The 26,892-nt window shown below is 34.9% G+C and overlaps 2 protein-coding genes across 4 annotated transcripts; one reads left to right on the forward strand and one right to left on the reverse strand.

Annotated features, from left to right (window-relative positions):
- Positions 1 to 2: 2 nt before the first annotated feature.
- LOC113231555 (Golgi apparatus protein 1) lies at positions 3 to 13,222 on the reverse strand. 2 transcript variants are annotated; one of them, XM_026465885.1, is made up of 7 exons: positions 12,385 to 13,222; positions 1,339 to 3,035; positions 1,098 to 1,245; positions 799 to 1,025; positions 514 to 697; positions 312 to 418; positions 3 to 227 (listed from the first exon to the last, which is right to left on the reverse strand). In XM_026465885.1, the coding sequence occupies exons 1-7, from the start codon at positions 13,139 to 13,141 to the stop codon at positions 63 to 65; spliced, it is 3,285 nt and encodes a 1,094-aa protein (XP_026321670.1). In that variant the 5' UTR covers positions 13,142 to 13,222; the 3' UTR covers positions 3 to 62. The 2 variants fall into 2 exon arrangements, with proteins under 2 accessions (XP_026321670.1, XP_026321681.1); XM_026465896.1 differs by lacking the exon at positions 312 to 418 and having other exon boundaries at positions 153 to 227.
- On the forward strand, positions 4,903 to 26,436 carry LOC113231566 (transmembrane protein 18). 2 transcript variants are annotated; one of them, XM_026465907.1, is made up of 5 exons: positions 4,903 to 5,058; positions 14,611 to 14,728; positions 19,938 to 20,086; positions 21,247 to 21,404; positions 23,149 to 26,436. In XM_026465907.1, the coding sequence occupies exons 1-4, from the start codon at positions 4,918 to 4,920 to the stop codon at positions 21,361 to 21,363; spliced, it is 525 nt and encodes a 174-aa protein (XP_026321692.1). In that variant the 5' UTR covers positions 4,903 to 4,917; the 3' UTR covers positions 21,364 to 21,404; positions 23,149 to 26,436. The 2 variants fall into 2 exon arrangements, with proteins under 2 accessions (XP_026321692.1, XP_026321700.1); XM_026465915.1 differs by lacking the exon at positions 4,903 to 5,058 and adding an exon at positions 13,578 to 13,714.
- Positions 26,437 to 26,892: the final 456 nt, after the last annotated feature.

Raw genomic sequence — 26,892 nt, forward strand, 5'->3', positions numbered from 1 at the left:
GCTTACAATATTTAATTGATTTTACTTAAATTACAGATTGATATATAAAGAGATAATTTGTTCTATTTTTTCCTAACATACATAGACCTTTTTGTCAAGCAACCACAATATAAACCCATTATAAAAATTAAACCTGTCATAGAGATCATTACAACTAAAATATATTTCTTTGATGGTGATGATGAGAGTTTGTTGTACATGTCACTCAAGCCTTCTATTTCATTCACCTGTAAAAATTTTAAATCTCATATAAATAAACTAAAATTAGTATTTTATTCAGGTATTAAAAATTATTAAAAGGGAATACGCACTGCGGCTACATATCTATACATTTCTAATCTACTAGAGAGTTCTTTTGCACACTCTGGTTCTAGCTTTCTGGTACCATCATTCAAAATTATTTTGAGACATTTCAAACCTGAAAATGAAGAGTAAAATATTACATACCTACTCCGAAAACTTTAAACATGAACATGTCTTGTACTAATTTAATAATGCCAATTTCTAACTTACGCCTGCCAGCTCCATGTTGTAAATCCTTGCAATATTTTAGTAAATCCAAAGCACAAGCACGTTCTAATAGTGGATCAGCTTCAATGTCTATCTCAGTTTCTTCAATGATCTGTACAACTTCACGAGCACACTCGGCTGATACAATTCTGTGTTCAAGGAGAGCAGTTTTGAGGCATTCTTGCACCTGAAAGTATTAAATTGAAATACTAAAGATCCAAGTTGTGCTTTCTGTGTTCTTTTGATAAGTCACTTGTCTCATTAAGAATAGTCAACTTTGTGAGTTACCTGTCCATCTGAATTGGTGATAGAATCATTTGGCACAGCACATATTGTTTGAATCTCTGCATTACACAGCTTTCCCAACAAAGGATCCAGGCGGTAATTCAAAGCTTGTTCTTTTAGTACATTTGCTAGTTCATTTTCGCAAGCAGTAGTCAGCTTATTTTCTTTGAATTTTACTTTTAAGCATTGTAGCACTTTACCTTGAAGCTCTACATCTTGAGGTTCATTGGCTACAAACATGATTTACAATGTATTGAAAATATTCAAGTGAATCAATTGCATTTATTATCCATTACCCTTACCAATTATTTTGGAACAAAATGTCCTAATGTCATAGTTGCAAAAACTTTGCAAATTATTATTGAAACGGTAATCCGAGTTTTGTTCGATCATCCTATTCACTATTACAATGTTACAGTTTTCATCAAAATCTGATTTTTGTCTATGTGTCTGAAAATAAACACACATTATGACATAAATATATCTGAGGAGTCATATGCAAAATTATAGAAATACTAAGATCAAATTAAGCAGATATACTACCTTCAAACAATCAAGTACTTTAGTTGACTCAATATTGTGGCAGTACATGTCTATCATATGATTACAGCTAGTGATTAAGTGATAATCAATGGCATTGTCAGTGAACTCTTGTTTCCTTACTATAAAAATGGCTCTTTTACATGCTTTACTTAGTTTTCCGGAAGCAGTTTGCAAACATTCCAGTGCTGCTGACTCGCCATGTGGGACATTTGGACAGTATAAGGACAAATCTTCCTTACAAGCTACACTAAGTTCTGGGTCCAAATCAATGTTTTCATTTTGCTGGAAAAGTTGGCTTCGCAGCTGCTGTCTGCAGTCCTTAAATATTGTGTGCTTTCTCTTATTAATAGTATCATTTCTTACTATCTCACTCAAACACGTAACTACTTGACTTTTGGTTTGTGCCCTAGGACAAAATTTTACAACATACGATCTGCAAGCGTACTTAAATTTTCTTGTGAACCTGTAATTCTTTAATGAAATTAATTGTTCATGCTCAATTGCAGCTCGACATTTCGGTTTTGATTTTATCTCAGGATTGTTCTTGTGCAAAATCAAGCATTCTAATACATCATCTTCCTCTTTTTTACTTTTCAGCTCTGTAGAACATAGTCTCTCAATTGGAAGTCTGCAGTTTGAGTTCACAACAGCATTGAGCTCAATGTGACCACTCTGAGTTTCAGTAAAGTTGGTTACAATTTCTTTACACTTGGGAGAGAGTACTCGTATCTTATTCTGTAAACATTGTATTTCTTCTCCTTTGCCTGTATTCTCAAAACATAGATTTGCTAAGTTGTCAATACAAGTATCTTCAATCTCTGGCAATAAATCTACACTCACAGCTCTTTGCCTCATAACTCTTTTAACTTGTTGTTCACAAGCCGGTTGCAGAATACCTCTGTGTTTTGAATTATAAGCAAAATTGTATAAACATGGCAAAATTAAAGGGTCCTTATCTGACTGGTGTTCACTGGCATCAGCCCATTGCAACTTAGCTTTGCAATTAGTGACTGCATCGTACCTGCAAGCCTTATACAGTTGTGGATCGAGCTTAAAATCTCTGGATATAAAGTACTGTATTTGTAATAATGCATTTTCACAATCTGGATTCATAAGGTCTGTTCCAAGTCTTTCCATTAGACATGACATGACTCTCCCACTGCCCCCAATGACTTTTCTGCAAGCCTTATCTACTACGGGTTTACAAGCATTTCTCAATATAGGGTCTACTCTCCAGTCTTCACCTGGATCTGCCTCTTGTACTAACAACTCGAGAGATTTTTGACAAGCAATACTAATTCGTTTCTCCTTTCGTTTTCTAGGTCTGGCATGATCCATCAAGCAGTGTATTGTTTTACCACCTGTTTCTACACTTTTGCAGAAATTAGTGATGTCATTAGCACAGTTCTGCATCAACTCTGGAGACAGTCTATAATCATTCATAAGCATTCTCCTGTGATCATTCATTTCATCCAGGCAGTTTTGGGAAATTTTTGAGGCATCATCTCTTGACACATTCTCTAAACAAAGCAAAATTTGTGCAAGTCTCACATCCTTGTCCTCAACTATTCCTTTTCGACAGCGATATTTCCTAATATCTTCTTTACAGGACTTTACCATGCCTTTACTCATTTTGTAATTCATAATCACGCTTCTTTGGTCATAGAATAGTAGATCTTGGCAGGTTTTTGACATAGCTGAAACAATGCAAATAATGAGGTTATCATTAATTTATTTGTACAAAAATAATTAAATTTTTAATAATCTACTTTAAGGGTAGCCAGGACGTGGTAAAAAAATTGCGCGTTTGACTGTTTATCGGTGTGCTGCTCCTAAACGAGATGCGTAAGCTTGGAAGTAGGGTCCATGTTGTAGAAGTGTGAGCATTGCTTGTCGTATAAGCCTTCGAGAAAGAATGAGGAACAGTGTAACAATAAAAGAGGGCTGTGGTGTGCAAGATTACTTTTTTTCAGGGATAACAAATTTTAGATTTAGATTATGTATTGAGTTGAATAGAAAAGAGAACACCTCAGTGGTTTCATCATAACATGAAAAAGATGGATGCCAGTCGTACCTATAACGTGTAAGAAATATATAATCGTAAAATAGAAAAAAATATTTTCATTATTATTTATTTAAATATTATAAGGATTAATAAGCTTATTCCATATATTAATTTAAAAAGTTTGTTAATTGATATTATTAGGTTTCCGAAATGTTACAGTGTAGATGGCGTGTTGGTCTTGATTGTGATTGGTCCGAACACTTTATCTACCGGTTCGACTAGCCAATGACATTGCTTTTAAAGTTCCCTACTTGCGAAAAATGGCGGGAATTGAAAAAGAAGGGATTTACGAGGCAATGTCTTTAAGTGAAAGAAAGATTTATGCATTCGTGTCTCATCAAATGTTAAAGTTAGATTGGTCAGGAATTATAACGGTATTTTGTGGTTACAAATTTTGTTAAGTATATTTTAAAAGTTCTAATATTATGTCTAATATGTTGGAGGAATAGATAATTTAATAAATCAGTTTGGTTAATACGGCGTTTTATTGGAGTGTTTGGAAGAAGTCAACAAGTCAGAATTGGGAACGAAACACGTGAGTAAATTTGTCGTCATTATAATTTTTTAACTTTATTTTGTTTGTATGACCGTGTGAAGCAACATACACCATTTAAACTGACACCTTGTTTTTGTTACGTGTCGTCATACATGAATAGAAATAAAATTAGTCGCAATTAGTCTGTTTCCTACTTATGTAGAAAATATTTTTTTTAGATTTTGTGCTTTTATGGAAAGCATATTCAAAATTTAATAATCACTACACAATTAAATAACATCTTGTGTGTGCAGTACGATGCGAAATAAAGGCAGAATTATGAAATTGCTCTCTATAGTAGTAAATTATACATCAATTATCAAGTGAAATGAGAATAAAGGAAAGTATGATTGGTACAACAGGAAATTGTCTCCTTTTATGTACATTGATACACACTGATAGCAATAGTCATTTTAATAAATTAATTCTATGCAGTTGACTCACTCTCAAGTGAGGGACTGCTGCATATTGATACATATATATTGATGGCAATAGTTATTTTAGAAATTTAATTCTATGCAGTAGTCGTAGCAGTGGGGTACTGCTGTTTATTATACCTAGTTATCCTTCCACTTTTATGATTTTATGTGAGTGGACATAAGCTAATGGTTGATATACGCTTCGACATTACTTTCATTTGTGACCGTGCATTGACGTGATGTTAGATGATAATAATCTATCTACAGTTATTGTACAAAAATTGTGTCGGTTATGTTTTCCCGTTTCAGTGAGAATATGGGTGTGGCTGAAAAATCTTCTCGTGGGCGACGATCGTGGGTACCATCACAATCGAGGGCAGAGACCCCATATGAAAACGTAGAATGGTTTGATGAAGAAATTTTAATTTTTTTTCGTTCCTTGAGAAACAAACGGAGCAGGAGCCGAGCTCGTCGTACTACATCGCGATCTAGAGATCCCAGACATCGCAGCCGATCACACAGACATTTTGACCAGCGACGTGAGCACGCTTCACGTGAAGATGAACGTAATACTACCAGGTCACCCCGAGCACGGTATCAGGAGCGAAGACGCGAACGAGTACTTGAACCATCATATAGAAGTCGTAGCCGGTCACCAGCTGGGAGGCATAGGAGGACTCCAGAAGGCGACGGCGATACACGTGAGTTGTTTACTAAGTTTGCTAATATGATTCAAGGCTTGAGACAAAGTAAAAACAAGGAATCTTTTTCTAATTCCAACCTTATTCCGGAATTTGATCCTTCGTTGAAGAATCAGACTATAAATACCTGGTTAATGAAAGTTAATGAGAGTGCTATATTGTATGAATGGACTGATAGGCAAATTGTACATTACGCATTACCAAAGCTCGCCGGTATGGCTAAACTTTGGTATGAAGGATTACCATCCGTTTTGTTTAACTGGTCCGAATGGCAGGGAAGCTTAGGAATGCATTCCCTGCCGACGAAAACTATGGGCAAATGCTTTCTGATATGTTGCAAAAACGCGCTAGGTTTGGAGATTCGTTAGAGACCTACTTCTATGAAAAAGTTGCCCTAATTAATCGCTGTGGTATTACGGGTAAAAGAGCTGCGGAATGCATACTACATGGTATTGAGGATAGGTCTGTACGGGTAGGTACAGAAGCGGCACAGTTTGAAGACCCTGACAAATTATTAGCATACTTACGAAACGTGAAGGTTAGGAAATCCGATTCATTTTGTTAGGCGGACTAACAGGGATGAGAAGAGCATTGCGTGCACCAACAGACCCTCTATAAGATGCTACAACTGCAAGGAAGAGGGACACCTGTATCTAAGTGCACGAAACCTATTAAGACGTGTAGTAAATGTAACGCTGTTGGTCACTTAGATTCAGAATGCTTTCGTTCCTCAAACTCTCAACAGACGAAAACGATTTTAACGATTAATGAACCTCCTACTAATGTTTCTGACAAATACATACAAGAGGTAACAATTAACGGTAAGGTTAGGGTAGGATTTATCGATTTAGGAAGCGAGTTAACGTTAATACGTCATAGTGACGCTAAGGAAATTTTTGGCGAGTTTGATAGTACTGATAGTCGTCCTATGGTTGGTTTTGGAGGTGCTGTCGTGAATTCTATAGGATCTCATCTAGCAGAGATAAAGGTACAGGCGGTTATAGCTAAAGTCTTGTGTGTTATTGTCCCAGATTTATTTCTTCGTCATTCTTTGTTGATTGGCCAGAGTTTTAGTGAACAACCGCATGTGCGCATTGTTAAAACTGATCTCGATTTATTGATAGTGAATGCTGATGATCTAGGAAAATGTAAGAGTCGTCAGCGTTTAACACTAATGATTGCAAATGACTCGTTGGTTGCGGGAACAGATGTTGTGGATGTATGTTGTGACTGTTATAGAGGAGAACCAAAGAGAGAGTATTGCGTGGCTGAAGGTTTGTATAAGTTAGAAAATCGAATAGGATCTTTTATAATTATACTTGCTACAGATAAACCGATAACGTTAAAAAAGAATGAGTTGATTCCTAGAGTTGAGATTGTATTAGAATCATTTGGTCTATCTGAAGTTAATAAAATAGAGTCTCGCCCACAAAATTTTCAACCGTTTACATTAAATGATTTGAATGTCGGTGATATAACTAACGTTCAAAAATTAAAACTGTTAAATTTAGTAAACAATTTAGAGATTGTTTTGCAATTTCGTTATACAAGAATTGCGTTGCACTAGTGTTGAAGAGATGTCGATTGATTTATATGATAACGGCATTTGTGACTCCTGACGGACAGTGGGAGTTTAACAGAATGCCATTTGGCTTGGCTAATGCACCAGCCGTGTTTCAGCGGACTGTTAAGAAAGCGCTGGGGTCTCTTAGGTTCGATACAGCTGTAGCATATATGACTGATATCCTTGTTCCGTCTGTGTCATTTGATGAGGGGTTGGAAAGGTTAGTAACCATTTTTACAAAATTTAGGGAAGCTAATTTAACTTTCAAGTTGTCTAAGTGTTACTTTTTTGAAACATCTGTAGATTTTTTGGGATTTGAAATTACATCCAGTGGAATTAGACCGGGTTCAAAAAAAATTGAAGCTGTCAAGGACTTTCCCACTCCTCAAAATGCACACAATGTAAGACAATTTGTAGGCTTAGCCAGTTTTTTCCGAAAATTTATTAAAAATTTTGCCACTTTAGCTAAGCCTCTTACAGGGTTACTTAAAAATGACACACCTTGGATTTGGGGAGAGGAGCAGCAAAATGCATTTCAAGACCTCAAAGATAAATTGATTTCTCGCCCAATTTTAGCTTTGTATAACCCTTCATTAGCCACAGAATTACATACGGAGGCTAGTAAGATGGGCGTAGGCGATATTTTGTTCCAAAAGCAAGAGTCTAGCGAGCTTAAGCCACTAGCATACTATAGCCGTCAGACTTCACCTGAGGAGCAGCACTTCTCTGCTTATGAACTGGAGACTTTGGCTGTGGTATCAGCATTAGGTAAATTTCGATCGTATTTGTTTGGTATGTCTTTTGTCGTTGTAACCGATTGCAATTTATTACGTGCTACGTTTATGAAACGTGATATGATACCAAGGGTTGCCCGCTGGTGGAGTTTAATACAGGAATTCGACTGTGATGTCATTTATAAATCAGGAAAGACTATGCTTCATGTAGACGCTCTTAGTAGAAATTCCGTACCGGACGATCCCATTGATTTAGACTTGCCTTGTGTTTTAAATATCACAGATGAATGGCTGAAAACGGTCCAGATTAGTGACAGTGAAGTTAGCAGAATTAAAGACATACTATTAGACCCAAAAACCAGTAATATCGTTGAAATTAACAAGAATTATTGCGTTAAAAATGATAATGTTTTCAGAGTTACAGAAAAAGGTCTTAAATGGTTAGTACCAAAGGGTGTTAGATGGCAGATCCTCAAGTCTTGTCATGACGGAATTGGCCATTTTTCAACGGAGAAAACCTTAGATAAGGTGTCCGAAAAGTTTTGGTTCTCTAAAATGAGAAAGTTCGTAAAGAAATATGTGCAAGCGTGTCTAGAGTGTGCGCACAGTAAAGCCCCAGCTGGGAGAAAATCTGGATTCTTACATCCTATTCCTAAAGTTTCGATGCCATTTAACACCATTCACGCTGACCATTTGGGACCGTTTAATCCAAGTAAAACTAAGAATAAATATCTTTTGATAATTATAGACTCTTATAGCAAATTTATCGTATTGAAACCTGTTAAGAGTACAAAGGCGAGTACAACAATAAGAATTTTGAAAGAATACTTTAGCACATTTGGATTACCTGTGCGACTTATTACGGACCGATATTCTTCATTTACTGGAAAGAAACTAAAAGTATTCTTAAACGATTTGGGTGTGCAGCATATAATGAACGCGGTATCTACCCCCCGTGCAAATGGACAAGTAGAACGATACAATCGGACATTTCTGGATTCACTCACGGCGATGAATCATGGACGTGACGAATCGCTATGGGATGAGAAGGTGTTAGACGTTCAGTGGGGTCTAAATAATACGATAAACAAAGGCATAGGTCGTACACCTGCAGAAGTTCTTTTTGGATTGCGATTAGTTGGTCAGAGCGAAGGGAAAGTAACAGCAGCTTTAGGCTCAGACGAAATAGCTAGACAAATAGATCTTAACGCGGTTAGGGCGGATGTAGACCGTCAAGTTGCCGAAAATCAAAGAAAACAAAAGGAAAGGTTTGATAAGTCGAGATGTGCTCCCCGAAGCTTTAAGGTTGGTGATTTAGTAAGGGTAGAAAGAAATGTGCTATGTCCTGGTAAAAGTAGAAAATTGGTATCTAAATGTTCGGGATGTAGCAAAAGTATTCGAAAATGATAGGTATTTAGTTGAAGATACCCCTGTGACTCGGAAAAAGGGTAAAGCATCTTATAAAGGAGTTCATCCAGCAGAAAGAGTTCATCCTATATTCTGTAATCTGTGTCCTTGGTTAACATTTAATAATTTAGATGAAAGTAGTGATAGTGATGTGAGTGAGAAGAATGATAGTGAAAGTGAAAGGGATAGTTTGATATAGGATTCCGAAGATAATACTGATAACAATGACGTTGTCGATATGGACGTGGATGAATGACTTGATTGTATTAAATACACAGTGAAGGATTTGATTCTTGAATTCACATAATATCAGCTTACAGCATAGGAATATTAAAGGGAGGATATTGTGCAAATAATGGAAGGATATTGTTACACGATGGAAGGATAATGTTATAGAATTTAGAAATATTGTTATAATGTTGAGGTATATTTTACTATGGATATTATATACATAGAAAGAGTATTTAATAATTATTTTATAGTAATGTAATTGCTTTGTTTACTATAACTAATGATTTAATTTATTTATTCTTTACATATTTACTATTTAATAGATATTACTATTTACAACGCATGTTTTAAGAATTTTTCAATAGAATTTTATTAAATGTATTTTTTTTAGTTTAATTAAAATGTAGTAATGTATCTTTAATACTGTAATAACAAGAAATTTTAATATTGTATTAAATTTTTAGTAACGTTAATTCACGAGGTCGTGATATGTGGTCAGGATGGACGAGTTGTAAGAAATATATAATCGTAAAATAGAAAAAAATATTTTCATTATTATTTATTTAAATATTATAAGGGTTAATAAGCTTATTCCATATATTAATTTAAAAAGTTTGTTAATTGATATTATTAGGTTTCTGAAATGTTACCGTGTAGATGGCGTGTCGGTCTTGATTGTGATTTGTCCGAACACTTTATCTACCGGTTCGACTAGCCAATGACATTGCTTTTAAAGTTCCCTACTTGCGAAAAATGGCGGGAATTGAAAAAGAAGGGATTTACGAGGCAATGTCTTTAAGTGCAAGAAAAATTTATGCATTCGTGTCTCATCAAATGTTAAAGTTAGATTGGTCAGGAATTATAACGGTATTTTGTGGTTACAAATTTTGTTGAGTATATTTTAAAAGTTGTAATATGTCTAATATGTTGGAGGAATAGATAATTTAATAAATCAGTTTGGCTAATACGGCGTTTTATTGGAGTGTTTGGAAGAAGTCAAAAACGACACAAATTTATAGAGTCGGTGATAGAAAATGTGAAGGTCTCTTAAAAATAGTTTTAGAAGTTTTTAGAAGCGCGGGTGACTTTAATGGGGGTATAAATTCGAGCTTTCCAGGCACTATATCGTTGGGGATAGTGCAATTACGCATAACTAACATTGAATGATGAGTTTCCATTTCGGTAATTTAGTGGTTAAATCAAATCCGCGTATATGTCGTAGCAACCAAATTAGCGTGGTATAAGGGAATGTATTGTTATCAGTCCGTAGACAAAATAAATTTATGCTTACTGTGCAAAAATGAAAGTCGTAACCATTGAAATAACAAAGTAATAACGTTAAATCCCTCTCCAGTAAAATTTGGCTTGAATGGATTAAAAATGCTACATACGCGTATTTGCACTATCCCCGACGATATCCCCTGGAATTGTAAAGTGCAAACGTTCTTCCACTTTAAAAGAGCAATACGCACAAATCGCGCTATGGACTTATCGCTCGGTCTAGATGCCCTGCATGATGACAATCGTACTACGCGTATTAATCGGTAAGCTACCTGATCGGTTTTTGTATTAATATACAAAATGTACGGTTCATTTAGTGTTTTCTGTTTGTTTTGTAAGTTGAATGTAAACTTAATCCTGTTCCCCTTCAGTTACTCGTTAAGAGTATCTTAAATATCTATCAAAGCAGGTAGTCACTTTTTAGCTAACGAGCCCTCTAGGTGGGGACCTACAGTGGGGGTCGTGCACGGCCTGCGGCGCGGGATCGGGTTTAGATTACGAGGTGTGCTTATACTTTTCAGTGGCACAGCTGTTAGTTCTACGGGCGCTTGATGAGGCGGTCCCGTGTTCCCGATTTGGCCAATTTAGGCAACGAACATTTCTAAGTTGTGTTTCTGGTCTGGGTATTGCCCTCAGAGTTATCGTTATTCTGGTATTCATAGTACAGGAAATTCCTTAATTTGAGACCATTTGTCTTTAATTTTTTTCCCCTAAATACTTATCTTTGGCGTGCGGACACTTCGGGCTTCACCCTACGCTGGTCCTCGGCACTTATGACTTTGTTTTAAAAAATTAAAATAGCTCTTTAATGTCATATTTAAAAATTACAAAAATATATTTTTTTCACAAAATATTATCAGACAATCTTAGAAATCTTTTTGTGCCAATTTTCAGCCGAATCAATGCAAGTTTTTTCAACAGCTATTTACATAGAAATAAGGACGTTTATATGGCGACTACATCGAAAAAAGGTGGAAACTAAATTTTTACCCCAAATTATGAAGACATGCCGTGCCATTTTCAGTCAGTTTAGCAAATTTTTATCTGCCGCCAAAAAACGCTTGTATGACAGCCATATTGAAAAATGTTAAAAAACCAATTTTGATTACAAATTTTAATCAGACGCTCTTATAGTTTTCCGCTTGCCAATTTTCAACCGAATCAAAGAAAGTTTTTCTTCAGCAGCCATTTTGCAGTGGCCATCTTGATTTTTTTTGACACAGGCAGTTGACCACTGCTACCCTCTATACCATTTCTTCCAACACCTCCTAGCTTAAGTGACAGAAGACTTTGAAATTTGTATGGTATGGTTATGATGTTTCTTGTATCTTGTATAATTTGACTTTCGAAATTTTTTACTTTTGGCAGAAATTGGCCAAGGTGAACCTCATAAAAGTGCACAAATATGTATGTATGTAGTATATACTTTTTGCAGGCCGTTGATCACTAACTTTGTTTATTTCGTGCCCTCTTGTTATTAAACAATAACTCTGATTCAATAACTACCAGATAAAGCAAAAACAAACAAGAAATAGAGAGAAACTTTTGAGAAAAAATAAAAATGAAGCTGAAAATCAGGATTTTTAAAAAAAATCTAAAATCTTCAATATCTCCAGAAGCACTCATTTTTGAACAGGGTATGACATGACTAAATTGGCTTTAAATTAAGTCTATTTTCACCCCTTGAGGAGGAATGTATCGAGTTTCACGTCACTCTGTATATATATATTTTTTTTATAATGTGAATTGAAATTAAGTCTACTCAGCTTTAGTAATTTATTGGTAAGATGTTGGCCTCTTTGGCTATAGTTCCGTTTCTAGCATCTTTTTCTTTGGCATAAAGTAAAAATATTTCTTTTAACAAGAATATAAGTTATTTTTCTATATTAATTTTATACTTAATCCAGTCCAGCTTCATACATAGTTATATCAGCCTAACTGAGGATATCTCTAGAATAGGCCAGATCACAAGGAACAAAAGTAAATGGGAATATCTGCGAAGACTGATACGAGTGGAGAAAACATAAGTAATCAATTGTTAGGAGCCAGATGAAGATCCATGGTCCCTGCCTACCCAGTAAGAAACAGGCACAATAGTATGTTACTTACAGTTTTCGTACTTATGGTGTAAAAGGCATTTGTACATCCGCCATGAAGCTGGAACTTCATCAGGGCAAAATATTGACTGATCCACATGACAAGCAGCAAACACAATTTTATCCAATGCAAGTGAAGAGTATTTCAATTCATTTAACACTGCAATTTCAGACTGACATTCAGGCTTCAGATGTAGTTCTTTACCTTGAAGACATTTCAAAGTCTGAGTCTGGGAAAGGATCCTGGAATCTGGTGGAATCCGGCCACAAGTATGAGCTTGAATGTCATCAAAACAACTCTTCAAGAAATTATTAATTAGCTGCCAGTCATTGAAGATTAAAGACTCGATTTTATTAATCATTCGCCAACAAATCCTATTCTTGACTATTGGTTTCTTTTTTAACACGCAGTCTATGGCATACTCTTCAGGTTTCAAACATTCCAGTATTGTTGGTTCATCCTGACATGATTCCCTTAGTTTGTAATCAAGGAGATTGTTATCTAAGAGCTCCGCCTGATGGCTCCATATTCTGTGCTGGCACGTAAACGGGACCTGAGATTTGATAATGTGGCTATTGTTTAGTGCACACGATAAAATCTCGAGGCTATCCTCAGAGACTTGGCATTTCTTTTCAATTGGACCACAACCACTGATATCTAAATTGTAGCTGCCTTGACGTGCTTTTATTATTTGTGCCGCTGTTGCGCCATTTAATAAACACGCAATTAAAATACATAATACGTCGAATAACATATATCTTGTAAGCATTTCGTTACCGGCTCCTCTAACTGTGCAGTGTCAGGTATTATTATCATTCGAAACTGAACATTATTTCCAAATATCACTGACCAGGTTTGGTGCTGGTTTTATTTATGTATCAAGTCAAAAAGACGAAGAAACATTGTAATCATTTTACAAAATAGAACAAGGATGTCAACGATAAGATCACTCCCACAGAAATTTTATCAAAAAAAGTAGTGAATGAAATGAAATTATGATTGAATTGAATTATTTGACAAGTCGTATCCTGTTTTGTTCGTTCAATTGCCCTTCCACTTCGAGGATAAAAATTAAGTGCGCGTATCCGAACAAACCAGAAAAAAAATTGTTTTCAGTTTCAGTCAAAGTCACGGCACCTTGACAGCTAATCATAATTGTCATTTCTATTGCGACGAGGTTGATTGTTATCGGGTTTTTCCGGCCGAGAAAAATATAATTTTAGACCTGAATAATTACATATAGATATTTGGAAAGTGCAGTTATTATATGTTATTGTACTAGACCATGGAAGGATTTATAGAAGTGAATGAAATATCGGATTTCATATCGTACATCCGCAGTGTAAGTACAGCAATGTTTCTCTAAATTTATTTACGCCGATACTTTACTGTTTTGTGCTCAATTACCAGTGTGATCAGAGACCTTTTCGTAATAATTGTACTCTTTAGGCGAGTGAACTATAAATACACCGTCATCATGTTATATTCAGTGTGCCGCATTTGTGACCCTGACACTTATTGTATTCATAAAATCGAAAGTACACAGCGTGTAGAAGCCGCAATTTGTGTTTTATAAAACAATATAAATAATCACCTATAATCAAATTTAATATATTGGTAATTTGTTAGCATTGCCACTCAGTTATGTTTTATGTCTGGTTATTTTAGTCCCTTTGGAAAAACTGAGTTTCACGAGTAAATTGCTCCTCGACGATAATGTTTCACGGAACAATTTAGTATTCCAAGAAAAAGGTTACGGAGTACAATGACTTATGAAGTTCATTGTGATATTAGAAATCAGTTTTCATTTTGTAATTGATCCTTTATATTTATATTCTATATGTATTTATATATTATAGTTTCATTATATTTATTTATTTTGTTTATATGTCAAATATAATGTGATAATACCTAAACTACAGTTTATCAAAAAACTTTCTAGATATGTCGAAGTGAACACTCGAAAGCAATTTGATTAAAACAATTACTTTTTCAGATTTTTTTTAATAACCATTATCATAAGACAAAGGCCAATATCCCTCCTCGACATTTTGTCTGTTCTGAGTCCTCATGGGCTAATTTGTTGTACAATCAACCACACATCAAGTTTGATACAAACTGACATTTTAAGCATTTAAAATTACATTTCATGTGAATATAAGGTATAACAGTTTCTGTAACTCGTATCTGCAGCCCACCAAATTACATACATTTTATTTTTGCAATATTACATTTCAGATTGAATGGCGTGACCCTTGGCTGATTGCATTGGTGTCTTTTCATATTATTGTGACTTTTACATGCTTTTCAACGAGGAACCATGGCAACTTTCAAGTTATACTCTTCATAATATTATGTGAGTCTTGCTTTCAAGTCTTTTTTTGTGTGTATCAATCCACAGCTGAAGTCATTTTACAATTGGTCTTGTGTTACATGTACTTAATTCATCATATATTATTTTGTTGCAAAAATTTACCATTCCTGTACTCCTTTTACTGTTTTAATGTGCATTTGACCAAAAAAAAATTTATCATAATTTTTTTTAAATTGTCATAACATGACAATTGCTTATTATTTATAAAACATAATGTTAATAACTCTTTAACATAGTATGTAACTCTGAATTTTTTAGTTTCTAAAATCTGGATGACCATAGGTTTGCATGGTAATTTTGGTTAAATATTAGGGCTGTCTTATTGTTTGTATATGTGTACCAATTTTTGTAAACCACATTTTAAACAAATAAATATCGTTCATTCACAAACTTTCCGTCAGTGTGACTACATGTAGATATCTGCCCATCTAACATAACAACTTAACTCTGTAGGTATGTTTTATTATGTGTATTAGTATATAGTTTGTACAAAATAGGCCTGAAATTACACAAAAATTGTCACAGATATTAAAATTTGTTCCTAGTTTATTTTAAAATCGTTCATATTTAGTACACTAATAATATTCAGCGTAGGAGTTGCGCTAACAACGCCGCAGCCCCCTACGTTTCATTGCCTCGCCACCTAGTCGTCCCGTCACGCTGGTGTAGTTCCGACGTCATTGTATTATCGGTAGTGTGGCATGGTCCTAAGAGCGTCATCTGAAAAACGACGGATAGGCGTCGAAGATATATAAAACAATGTAACACTGCAATTCCACCTATTCGCACTAAGCGCTTTGCTTCCTCCTTTCTGATGCGTACGGCAAAGGAATGGAATGCTCTACCGGCATCTGTATTTCCCGAAAAGTACAATTTGGGGCTATTCAAGGCTAGAGGGAATAGGCATTTTTTAGGCAAACGCGTCCCATCGTCGGTCACATCGTCGCTTAACATCAGGTGAGATTGTGGCCATGCGTGTGTCTATTATATATATATATATATAAAATAAAAAAAATTCCCAACGATATTCTCGAGACCCCCGGTTTGGAAGAGTAGTAGAATAAAAAGTACCTTTAAAAAAATGTTCACGAAATTCGAATTATTAATAAATATTTAAAAAGTGAAACTTGATTTACATATTTGCTTGGTTTACTGGACTCACACATTTCAATGTCTAATGTTTCGCAAATGTTAAGTCTTTTGAAACCTGTATATGACGAGGGAGCATCATGATTTAAGGCGAGTCAGGGGAAGAGAAGATTATGGGGGTTAATGTTGCTCGCTTCCGTAGGTTTACCCTCGAGATCCTACAAGTGACCCCTAGGTGGTGCTAAACAGCAATAACTACTGATGGTAGGCTTCGGCCGTGGCTAGTCACAAATGGTTTTTACCGTGTTCGGGAGTTGGCATTAGGAGGTCGGGTATGAACAGTTGCATTGTGTCTGACAACGAGTTGTAGCTGCTTGTACTGCCACACAGAGCACTCGGTTCTGGAGGCTAGCGGGATTCAAAGCACGGTGCACCGCTGGCCGATTGTGGGAAATTGGGGGCCCAAGTAGCGGGAAAACCACCCGTGAAAGGCTGCCCCGCCACCCAACGAAAAATCCCGGAATGCTCCGACCTTACCGGTTGGCGACCGGAATGGAGGACCAGGTGGCCATCTCTGGGGGGTTCGGGCGTCCCCGCGGTCTCCAAACCGATTGTACCCTCATGTGGCAGTGTGAGCTTGCTGCTTGGTTGAACACACTACGTCGTGTTGTGTGTATAGGCAAGGGTAGTGTGTTCAACCAAGTCCCGTTCGACTGCCTTCCTCCTGCCTATTCACTTCTCAAAACGTGAAGTCATAAAAAAGGAAAAACTTTACACAGCGGTTGCACGTCCTCCCACTAAAAGTAACCTCACTAATATCCGAGGTCTTCACTCAAAGCTCGATTCGGTCCACTACCACCTTGAAACCGACAAACCGCAGCTGCTGTTCCTCATAGAGACGCAGATCAAATGTCCGACTGACGCAGCGTACCTCAGCTGCCCCGGGTATAGCCTGGAGCACAGGTTCGTACCTCGGGAGTGAATAGGCATTATTTAGGTGTGCATGCTCCATCGTCGGCCTCATCGTCACTTTCCATCAGGTGAGATGGAGGTGAAATGCGCACTTATATTTTATAAAAAAAGCAAGGAATATTGTTTTTTGCTAGATCAAATTGTTTAAGTATTTACTATTAAAGAACAGTCTTACAAAAAATGTATGATACACCTAAGGATGATTTTCTTCGCTTCTTCTTATTTCATTCATATTCATTATCAGCATGCGGATTGCGAGACGTGAAGATACCTCCTAAAATTTAGGTTTGCGTTGAAATACCTCGCCTTTGTCACAACCTTTTGGAATATAAACAAAAGGTCAAATCCCAACGCGTACTTAACTTTTTATTATATTATATATTAAAATTTTACTTTTTTTCGAGTGTACTCAAAAATAATTTTTTTCCATTTGTTTTTTATATCAATTTTATGGGCATAATCTCAAATAACCTTACAAATACTGTGAAATTATTTTATCATGAAATTGAGTATTGTACAAACACATCAAGCTTGTCACTTTGGACCTCTTAACGTAAGCGGAGTAGAGTTGAATTTAAATTTTAATTATCAACTGTGTTAACGTCCTCTTGACAATCGAATGTATTATAATTTGTGTGTGACATCCGTATTTCCGTGGTGTAGTGATTTAAAACTTGGCATGAATTTTCGACTGAATCTTTTTTTCAAGCTGGCGCTGATATATGTTGACACAGAGTGTAAAGATTAGATCTCACTTACCAGAATGCGTCAGCATTGCGTCCATACTTATCGTGTTTTTCATGTGTCATCTTAGTTTGTGTGGGATAATCGTTGGTTTTTTTGGGTCTATTGATTTAAATTTTTACATAAATCAAACTAAATAACGAAACAATCTACCCTAAACATGAGCATGACCCTGGATGTAAAACTTTGTATGAGAAATTCTTACTTGTTTGAGGCGATTAATGTAAAATAATTCATAAATATTCTTCAATCCAAATGAAAAAATTGATTGTTTTTGAAATCTATCTCGTAAAGGGGGGAAGACAGAGTGCTAAAATTTTGTTATTTTATTCAGATAACGTTCAAAACTTAATTCAGTTTTATATAGGTTAATTATTATTATATAGCAAAAACTTCGTGGAATACTCTTCAAGTTAAGAAATTTTTGTTGTTTTTGGAATTTACCCCTATAAGAGGGTGAAACAGGGTGCTTAAGTTTGTGCACGATATATTTAAATACAGTTGTCGCAAATATACATTTTCAGTAATAATATTCTAATGACGAATAAAATACAGTTACCATCGCGGCATCATTTCATTTTATTCTATTAAATAAAGAATACAAAAATACAAACAAGAAGAACTAAGACGTGTTGAGCCGACATCAGTTATCATTTAAGCATACCTAACCAGCTTAGTGGACCGTGACCTAAATTTCTGTAACACGGGCCACGTTTTACTCAATTAAATTATGCTCAGAAGTTCCGCGCAGACGTCAAGCTATTGTGTTTAATTTATAGTTTCAAATACTACTGTTTTTTATATCTAGGAATGTTACGTTCATAGCTACGTTGAAGACCGGCAGCCATAGCATACAATACAATAAAACATAATAGGTAGTCTTTATTACGCTTAGAGAGACATAGCAAAATAATTCTGAGAAATTACCTGAGATCTACGAAGGAATGAAAACGAATGAAGTTAATTATAAACGTTAATAAATTATGTACAGTTTTAGAAAATATCATATAATAAACGAGAAGAAATTAATATAATTGTTTGTTTTAATGAATGACACTTAAAGAAGCAAAGCTACGTCAGACGCTTGGGTCGCGTGAGCTACTGCTTCGTTTCATAACGATGTAAGTGTTCTTATCCTTATTACACACAAGGAAACTGTGATTGTTATATTTTTTTAAAGATATGGTTCGTTAAAAGAGGGAAAAATACCCAATAAGTCAGTATAATAGTCCCCCTTGAATTGGATGTACCTAATATGAGATGGTGCCAGTCGTTATATTAATTTATGTCACCGCGCCGTTGTTCGACAATAGTGCCCCAAACCAATATAGAGGCTTATTTTTTACTTATTAATTACACAGCTGTATTCGGAATGTGCTAAATTTTATCGTGAATAAGATACCGAACTTGCTATTGGTTAAAATAATCACGTGACAATGATGGGCCGAAAACTGGTACGTTGTCTAGCAAAGATTATAACTCACGGATGCCACCAAGACTGACCTTGAGCGCTATCAAATATTATGCTGTTAACTCGGTAATGCTACATAATTAGGCGATAGATACAATCAGTTTGAAACGCCTCCTCATATGGTCCAGTCTATAATCAATGTAGCTATTTATACAGTAGCACTCGTAACTAACTGTTAATTGTAAGTTATTGTATAAAATGCAAGCAGTTTATTCTTTTTTATAGGCGTCGTCACTTATAACATTACATCATCGGTTATGACCTCAGTGTCAAGAGTTTCTGGATGAATCAAAAATAAAGCAGATATTTCTATTATAAAACGTACTTAGTGGTACGTCCTTACTTACTAGTATAGTTACGTTTTCTTAAAATAGAGCTAGGTGTACTGGGTATCGATAGAGTTTATATAATTTTAGAAAATTAATTAGTGTTATAAAAAACTCGAGTCCTGGAGTCCACATTTATAAACCCGACTCAATTTTGATTCCCCGAGTCGGAGTACGTCGAGTCGCATCGAGTACAAAAAGAACTCGAGTCGTAGTGTTGAACAAAACTCCAGTCCGAAAACTCGACTGAAAGCGAATTGTACTCTGCAAAGTCTCGAACAACTACTATTGCCCACGAATTAAGTAAAAAATAAAAACCCAATTTGATGATTTATAAAAAAAAGATGATTAACCTACTTAATTATACTAAAATTTAGACTCTCGGACTCGAGTTTTTTACAACACTATAATCATTGGTACCTTTTCTAACTTGTATTGATACTAATTTTTACTTACATACAATACAAGGAGGAAAACTATTATTCTAGCTGAACCAAGGTCATTGCTGAACCGGAATTATAGACCGCGATACAAGTAGGGTACCTACAGAATAACGTGTCAGCTTAATGGTTAAACTGTCGATTTTCAGTGCTGCTGGTATATTTCTCGGAGAACATCAATGAAGTGGCAGCTAGAAACTGGGCGCTATTCTCAAGACAGCAGTATTTCGACAGCAAGGGCCTGTTTATTTCGGTCGTCTTCTCCATTCCTATACTGCTAAACTGTATGATTATGGTGGTAAGTTTACAAGTAATACCTTGAAAATAGCACTACACTAAACAGTAATGCATACCTATACGGCGTAATAACCGTTAAACCGTAACGTAAAACATTGACTTGCCGATTGACGTGACGACGATTGCTTACACTGTAAGCAAACTCAAAACTTAATTAAAAAAATAGATTTCTCTGTTTAAGAATTAGCACTTAGCTGACGATTCGTCCTTTTCATCAACATATTATAAATAGAAATCAGAGTAGCTCATAGTGTATAAGTATAATATGTATAATGTGATTTTCTATAACACGTTTAATTGTAAAATAGGTATTGACAATAAACTACAAGTTTTGTTCCTTTGACTTTTAATAATCTATTACATTTTAATTTCATACAAAAATAAAAATATTTAAGTAGACGGATGTACGGTGATAATCTCTGCAAAATGCAGGAGCGCGTGTGGAGGACGCTTTACCAGATACAGATCAAAAAAATGCCTGATAGTCCAACAAAAATGTGGAGGTTATTTTTGGTTATATTTAAAAAGTCATGGAACAAATGGTATTATTTACAATGTTAGTAATTATTAACCGACTTAAAAAAAGGAGGAGGATCTCAATTCAACTGTTTTTTTTTAATATAAAATAACACATTTGACCTCCATCTCTCCTGATGGAAAGTGGCGATGAGGTCGATGATGTAGCATGCACACCTAAATAATGCCTATTCACTCTCGCCTGAAAAGGCCCAAGTATAGCCTTTAGGGAACAAGCCTGCAGGCAGGGAATTCCACTCCATAGCCGTTTGGCATATAAATGTGGAAGCGAAACGCTTCGTGAGAATCCTTGGAATATCCACAACATAGGGGTGGAACAGCCTACGCCTAGTCCTCCGATGGAGGAAAGGGAAGGCGGAATCAAATTATGCAATTCCATCGCACACTCTTCGTGATATATCCTGTAGAATACCGTAATTTATATATAAAAAAAGCTAAATGTATTTTTTGCTCGCATTACATGGACATACAGCTTTCCTGTTCGACAAGTGCGTGTGACTCTCTAAAGTTCTATTTATTTAATTTTAATTTATGTTTTCAGTACACCGCCTCTTATACTCTATATAACTTACGCATCTTTTGTGAGTAATTTATATCTAATAAGAAATTGTTTGGCAATTTCAGGGATCGTGGCTATACCAGTCAACACAAATCATGACGAATCTAAAGAAGGCTCAATTAAGGCAACGTCTCAAAGAAATGAACATGCACAGGGAACAGCAACACATAAAAGCGGAGTAAACCAGGTTCATCAAGGAGTCAATTAAATTGTGATCCTAGAGGTAATATTTTTTGCTATGTTGGATGGTAATCTAATGATTGTTATTGTAACGCCGTATAGATAGAGGTACGCAGTTCCGTGATACACGTATTCATGATACGCAATTGTATGATACACGTTTTTGTGATAATGGGTTTCTTTGACATTTGTAAGAAAAAAATACAACAAAATTAGTCGAAACCATTTTCAGGATCAGTTCAGTACGTGAAGACAAACACTTTTATTACAACGAGAAGAAAATTCGTACAAAATGTTCATACGTTTTTCAACAAAATATATGAGACAACTGATTTCTTTTCGCTTTATTAAAAGGGTTCCCATGTAATAGTTTTGAATAATTTTGTTGAACTTTATATTATGCTGTAAAAGAGGGACAGGTTTGTCGAATAAAACTTAATATTTACTGACAAATATTGGTAAAAGTCCAAGCTTGTGTTTTTAAAAGTCAAATGGACATTACTACCTTTACGCGCTTGCTGTTGCTGGCATATGTGAAGTAACTAGTATGTGGCGTCCCGATAGCAGACATGTTTGATAACCAGAAAGTGCATATACGTAAAAAGCGACATTTCAAAATATTCTTGCAGTTGTGTAACGGCTTTACTGGAATTTCAAGAACAATCGTTCGTGCTTTAACAGTAACACGTTCAATTCATTTATAATCAATTGATTTGTTTTATTTTGTCGTTATAGATGTTATTAAATTAAAAGTCACAATATGAGTTGTTGAAAAAAGAAAAGCATAATGTTATCTGTGTATAAAATTACACCCTATTCCAGGAGTGTTAGGGCTATTTTTATTTAAACTTTTTGCAAATTTAATGTTATGTTTTAATTCATGTGGTTAATCAGAATCTTGCCATAAAGTCTTTTGAATTCAAAAGGCCATAGTTTTATTTTTTGAACCAATCTTCATCAAATTGACTTTGTATTACAGTATAAAATAATAATTACCAATTACTTATAAGAGACACAATAATACTATTGCGAAGTCTATATCCGAACATGTCGTTGTATATATGTTTTATATTACATTAACTTTATAAATAACTATATGCAGAAAGAGTATTTGACCTCTCTTACAAGTTAAAGTGTTCTGGAAAACTTTTTTGCATATAGCGATTCATATTATGTATATTTTCTTTTATTGATTATGATTATACGGACGATCACACGTCGCTATATAAACTAGTCTTGTCAAAACTAATTGTATTATGGTCACTGAGGCGTCGAATGTCAACTCACAATATATCGCACCCCTCCATAAGTGGAGTTACGTCAGACATGTTTATTGCTCCATTAGGTACAGAAAAATATAACCCACATCCTCTCCAGTTCTTGGAACTCTACCTACAATATTAGTCGCTAGAGCTACAAGAATTGGAGAGGATATGGGTTAAATTTTTATGTATCAGTGGAACAATAAACGTTTTTGACGTAACTCCATTTATGCCATTCTTCGATGAGGAGTGCGATATTTATTGTGAGCTGATATACGATTATATTCTCATATTTTTTCACGATGAATTTATGCTTATTTCGCACCTTTTTATTCCAGTTTTGCATTTTCCTCTTTAAAAGTTCTTGTACTTAAGTAATCATCTAAGGATGCATTTAAAATTGCATTGAATATAGTGTCAGTATGTATCAGACAACTCTAGTTAAAGGGGAATAAACACTGTACCTTCAGATTGAAGCAAAATTATGTGTGGTTCTAACACCTTTTATTTTCTATATAATTTTAGGGTTTCTTTGTCGGCTAAGAGAGGCACCACGTTTATTAATGCGAAATCGGCCTGAACCGGTCTGAGATAGCTTTATGTCCATGCAACAAGAGCGAAAAAGATGTTGCTCGTTTCTCTTAATTTGTGTGGTGACTTGGCGTGAAGAAACAATTTGTTGCCCTATTTGGGAACAATAGAATATGCAAATAAAAACAAATTTCAAGCACTTGTGATGAGCGCAAAAACCGACGAAGATTTTTCGATTATTTACATAAAAATACTATCACTCACTAAAATATTTTACAATAATGCTCGGTAATAAATGTATTCATGTCAAGCCCTTCAAGACTAGTGATGCAACGGAAGTGTTATAACGGAAACAGAAACGTAAAAACAGATGTCAAAAGTAAATCTTAGCGGAAAATTGCTAAAAAAACATGCGCCCCACCGTCAAACAAACCGCGCGCGCACCACATCCGTTTTAAACTTCCGTGACAAAAATTGCTAAAGCAGAAACGGAACCAGATGTGATAAAATTGCGGAACTTCCGCAACCGCAGTTGCGGAAGCAGAGGTAAAGGTCAGTTGCATCACTAGACTAAAGGAGATAACTATGTCGTTTTTGTTCGTTTACACTACTCCCTCTGCTTTTTATTTTCTTATACATTAATGAAATTTTAGTTTGGACTTATTCACAATAAAACATATTGTTGAGGAATAGTGGTAAAATCAAGCTCAAAGTAAAAGTAATTAAATTTTTTTTATTGAATTGATATTCAATTATTTTTTGTCAAATTACTCCACTAGTTTTTTTATAATTGTAAATACAAGGATCGAACACTTAGAAAAAAATTCTTTCGATCGTTCCAATCCTCCATGTTGTTGAAAACTAAATACAAAGATCCGACAACAAGCACATAGAAAGATTCGTGAAGTCCACTGGTTTGTTCCGTGGCTTAGTTAGCATAGCGTATGGTACGGTTTGCTAGGAGACGTCTCGGTTCGAATCCGGCCGGGTCGAAGGATTTTTTCTAAGTCTTCGTTCTGTGCATTAATAATTAAGATTATAATTTAAGAAAATCTAAAAGCCATCAGGGCAGCGTGTTGCGGACCGGCTACTGGACGAGGTAGATATAAATACATTTTTATTTTCTGTTGCTCTATGTCAATGTTTTTTATCCATAGTTCGCTCGGTTCTGTTTTTTGTTTTAGTTAGATTTTCTAAAATTATTTTTGAGCTTGATTTCCCCACTACTCCTCAAAACATATTCTTAAAAAAATTCGTGTGACGACTATTTTCTACATGTAATGCGCTATGTTGTTACAAATATATGAATCTGTAATTGTTGCGTTTAAAAACAAAAATAAAAAGTATTGTTCCCTTAAATAAACACTTTAATTTCTAAGTAACTTAGTTGTTGATTAATCGAACTTCAGGAACTTCATTAATTATTTTTGTTTTGTTTATGGTTTTTGTCCGTGGATTTGAAATGACTTTTTTATTTAGTATTTAATTTTAGTTGGCATAATATTTCTATTCACATCATGCTTAATAAAAAAATATGTACCATTATTTTTCTATTGCATTAACAATTCATCAATCTTGCCTTTTATAGTATCTAAATTGTAGATTGCAAAAATACTTTTAGTCCTTTTAAACTCTGGATATCATAGTGCCATTCTGCCCTCAGAACGAAAAAAGGCACAACTGCTGTATAAAGTACACATAGTTGTGCCCTTTTTAACATCTGTTTTATTTATCATGTTTGTAATCAACTTATTTGAATATACATATATATATATATATGTAACAATGCAGCAACATTTTTCAGAAAGTTTCGAGTGAAAGTTAGTCATAGCTTCTCTTTTTTGCATATGCGTGTGATAATAATTATGAAAGTATTAGTGATAAAGGTGCAATGATAATATGTTAGTAATAGAGATGTGCTAGAAGGAACAGGTGTAGGAACATCTCGTTTGTCTCTTAAATTTGCAGTCATCGTCGAATCCAGGTGACTTCCATAATAAAACCACAAGAATTATGAAAGTCCCATTAACGCACTAAAGGAAGTGTTTAATTTTTATTTGCATTTACAAACAAGTTGAAATGGTACCTGTCAGTGGCGAGGCGTGAAAATTTTCGTTAGTGAAGCCTGTTAAAAAAATCGCCTACCTTAACAAAAACTTATTTTTTTCGTAAAAGGCGTGCATAGTATAATAATCGAATTGGACGAAAGGGGCCACTTACAAATAAATAGTATAGAAAAATCAAAACAAATGTTACCTGTTAAAAAAAATCTTGAAAATACGCCCTGGCGAAACTTAAAACAATACTTATTAACAGACAAGACACCAGTAAAGTTAATTTCACTGGTTCCATAAATATAACATTTATTACATTATTTTAACAATTAAGTACTTGTAAACTTGGACCAATCGCGACAAGTGAATGCAATTGATGCCACTTTACTTTTTAATTGAAACTACTAATTAACACGAGCTTCTCTCTCCTTTACGTAGGCTAAGCCTAGTAAAATAAAACCCCTAAACAAACATTTTTGTAACGCTATTTATCGTTCAACATTTACAAAATACTAATAGACCTTAATATGTTATTATAATATTTGTATAATAGTAAAACAAAAGTTTTACACTTGGCAAGAATCTTTCCTAAGAAACATATTGGCGGCAAATTAGTACGGTTCTTGAAAAATCAACCTTCACGCCATATATCTTAAATTTAAGTGGATATTCGATCATACCTCGATCATTAGCGTGTTACCGACGAGCCTTTTCTACCAATGTATGATAACGGACTTTTGCGAATGTGCGTGAATTGTGATGTGACGAAAGCCGAAAAATTACCAGCTTAACTCGGGCTGTGATTGGTTAATAAGATCCATCGGGATGCGGGACAGGTTACTTACTACACGTTTACTATGAATATTTTGAGTAAAGTTTTTAAGTAGTGGGGTATGCGCGCTGTCTCGTACAGTGTTTTGATTATACGTGGGAGATTTTAGGCAAGCCGTTGGGAATTTTTAAAGTTATATGGACGCCTCGCCACTACTAGGTACCTGTACAAGTTTAAATAATTTGTTCCAAGTTGTTCAGGCTTTATTCTTCTGCGACCAGTCGTAATTTTTAGATTTGTTTCCTCTGCCTAATTCCAGATTGGCTAATTCCGGTGACAATTTTTATTATTTACATTTTCTATAATATTATCAGGAAGCATTATTTGATTCGAGTGTAGTAACCTGAAAATTTATTTAATATACTAGATTAGGAAATGAAACAATTTTTCCGGTTTTAAATCGCGTATATTTGTTTTTTCAAACAAACCGACGTTTCGGGCCCTTTACAGGTCCCATGGTCACGGTTGACTGAAACAAATATACGCGATTTAAATCCGGAATAATATAGTTTCATTTCCTATGTGTAACAATCGCGAAAACCTAAGAACTCGACATATACTAGATTACTTAAATAGTAAAAATTGCCACCGCAATTAGGTAAAGAAAAATACAACTTGAAAATTATCCACTACTAAACTAATAAAACATTTTGTGGGCAGATGACTTAGTTTAAAATGTCATACTTCCTAGATAATTCTTCAGACAATAAAACACATTTTTTAAAACAAGATGTATTTTAAATGGGCATTGATGCATACGTTTTTTGAATCATATATATTATTTTATTGCCGTGAATACTATTTTCCCTTATATTATTGCTTTGTAACACTAACCTTTGTTTCTTTCAATGT

This window comes from Hyposmocoma kahamanoa, unplaced genomic scaffold, assembly GCF_003589595.1.
Source record: "Hyposmocoma kahamanoa isolate Upper Pololo Valley unplaced genomic scaffold, ASM358959v1 102, whole genome shotgun sequence".
NCBI lineage: Eukaryota > Metazoa > Arthropoda > Insecta > Lepidoptera > Cosmopterigidae > Hyposmocoma > Hyposmocoma kahamanoa.

What these genes read in the sequence shown, in the direction of transcription:
- LOC113231566 (XM_026465907.1), top strand. Translation starts at nt 4,918, where the DNA reads ATGAACGTAATACTACCAGGTCACCCCGAGCACGGTATCAGGAGCGAA. An exon ending in AGAAGGCGACGGCGATACAC is followed by an intron (nt 5,059 to 14,610) that starts GTGAGTTGTTTA and finishes ATTACATTTCAG; the next exon opens with ATTGAATGGCGTGACCCTTG. An exon ending in TAAACTGTATGATTATGGTG is followed by an intron (nt 20,087 to 21,246) that starts GTAAGTTTACAA and finishes TGGCAATTTCAG; the next exon opens with GGATCGTGGCTATACCAGTC.
- LOC113231555 (XM_026465885.1), bottom strand. Translation starts at nt 13,141, where the DNA reads ATGCTTACAAGATATATGTTATTCGACGTATTATGTATTTTAATTGCG. An exon ending in ATTTTGTTCCAAAATAATTG is followed by an intron (nt 1,026 to 1,097) that starts GTAAGGGTAATG and finishes TCATGTTTGTAG; the next exon opens with CCAATGAACCTCAAGATGTA. An exon ending in ACAACATGGAGCTGGCAGGC is followed by an intron (nt 419 to 513) that starts GTAAGTTAGAAA and finishes CTTCATTTTCAG; the next exon opens with GTTTGAAATGTCTCAAAATA.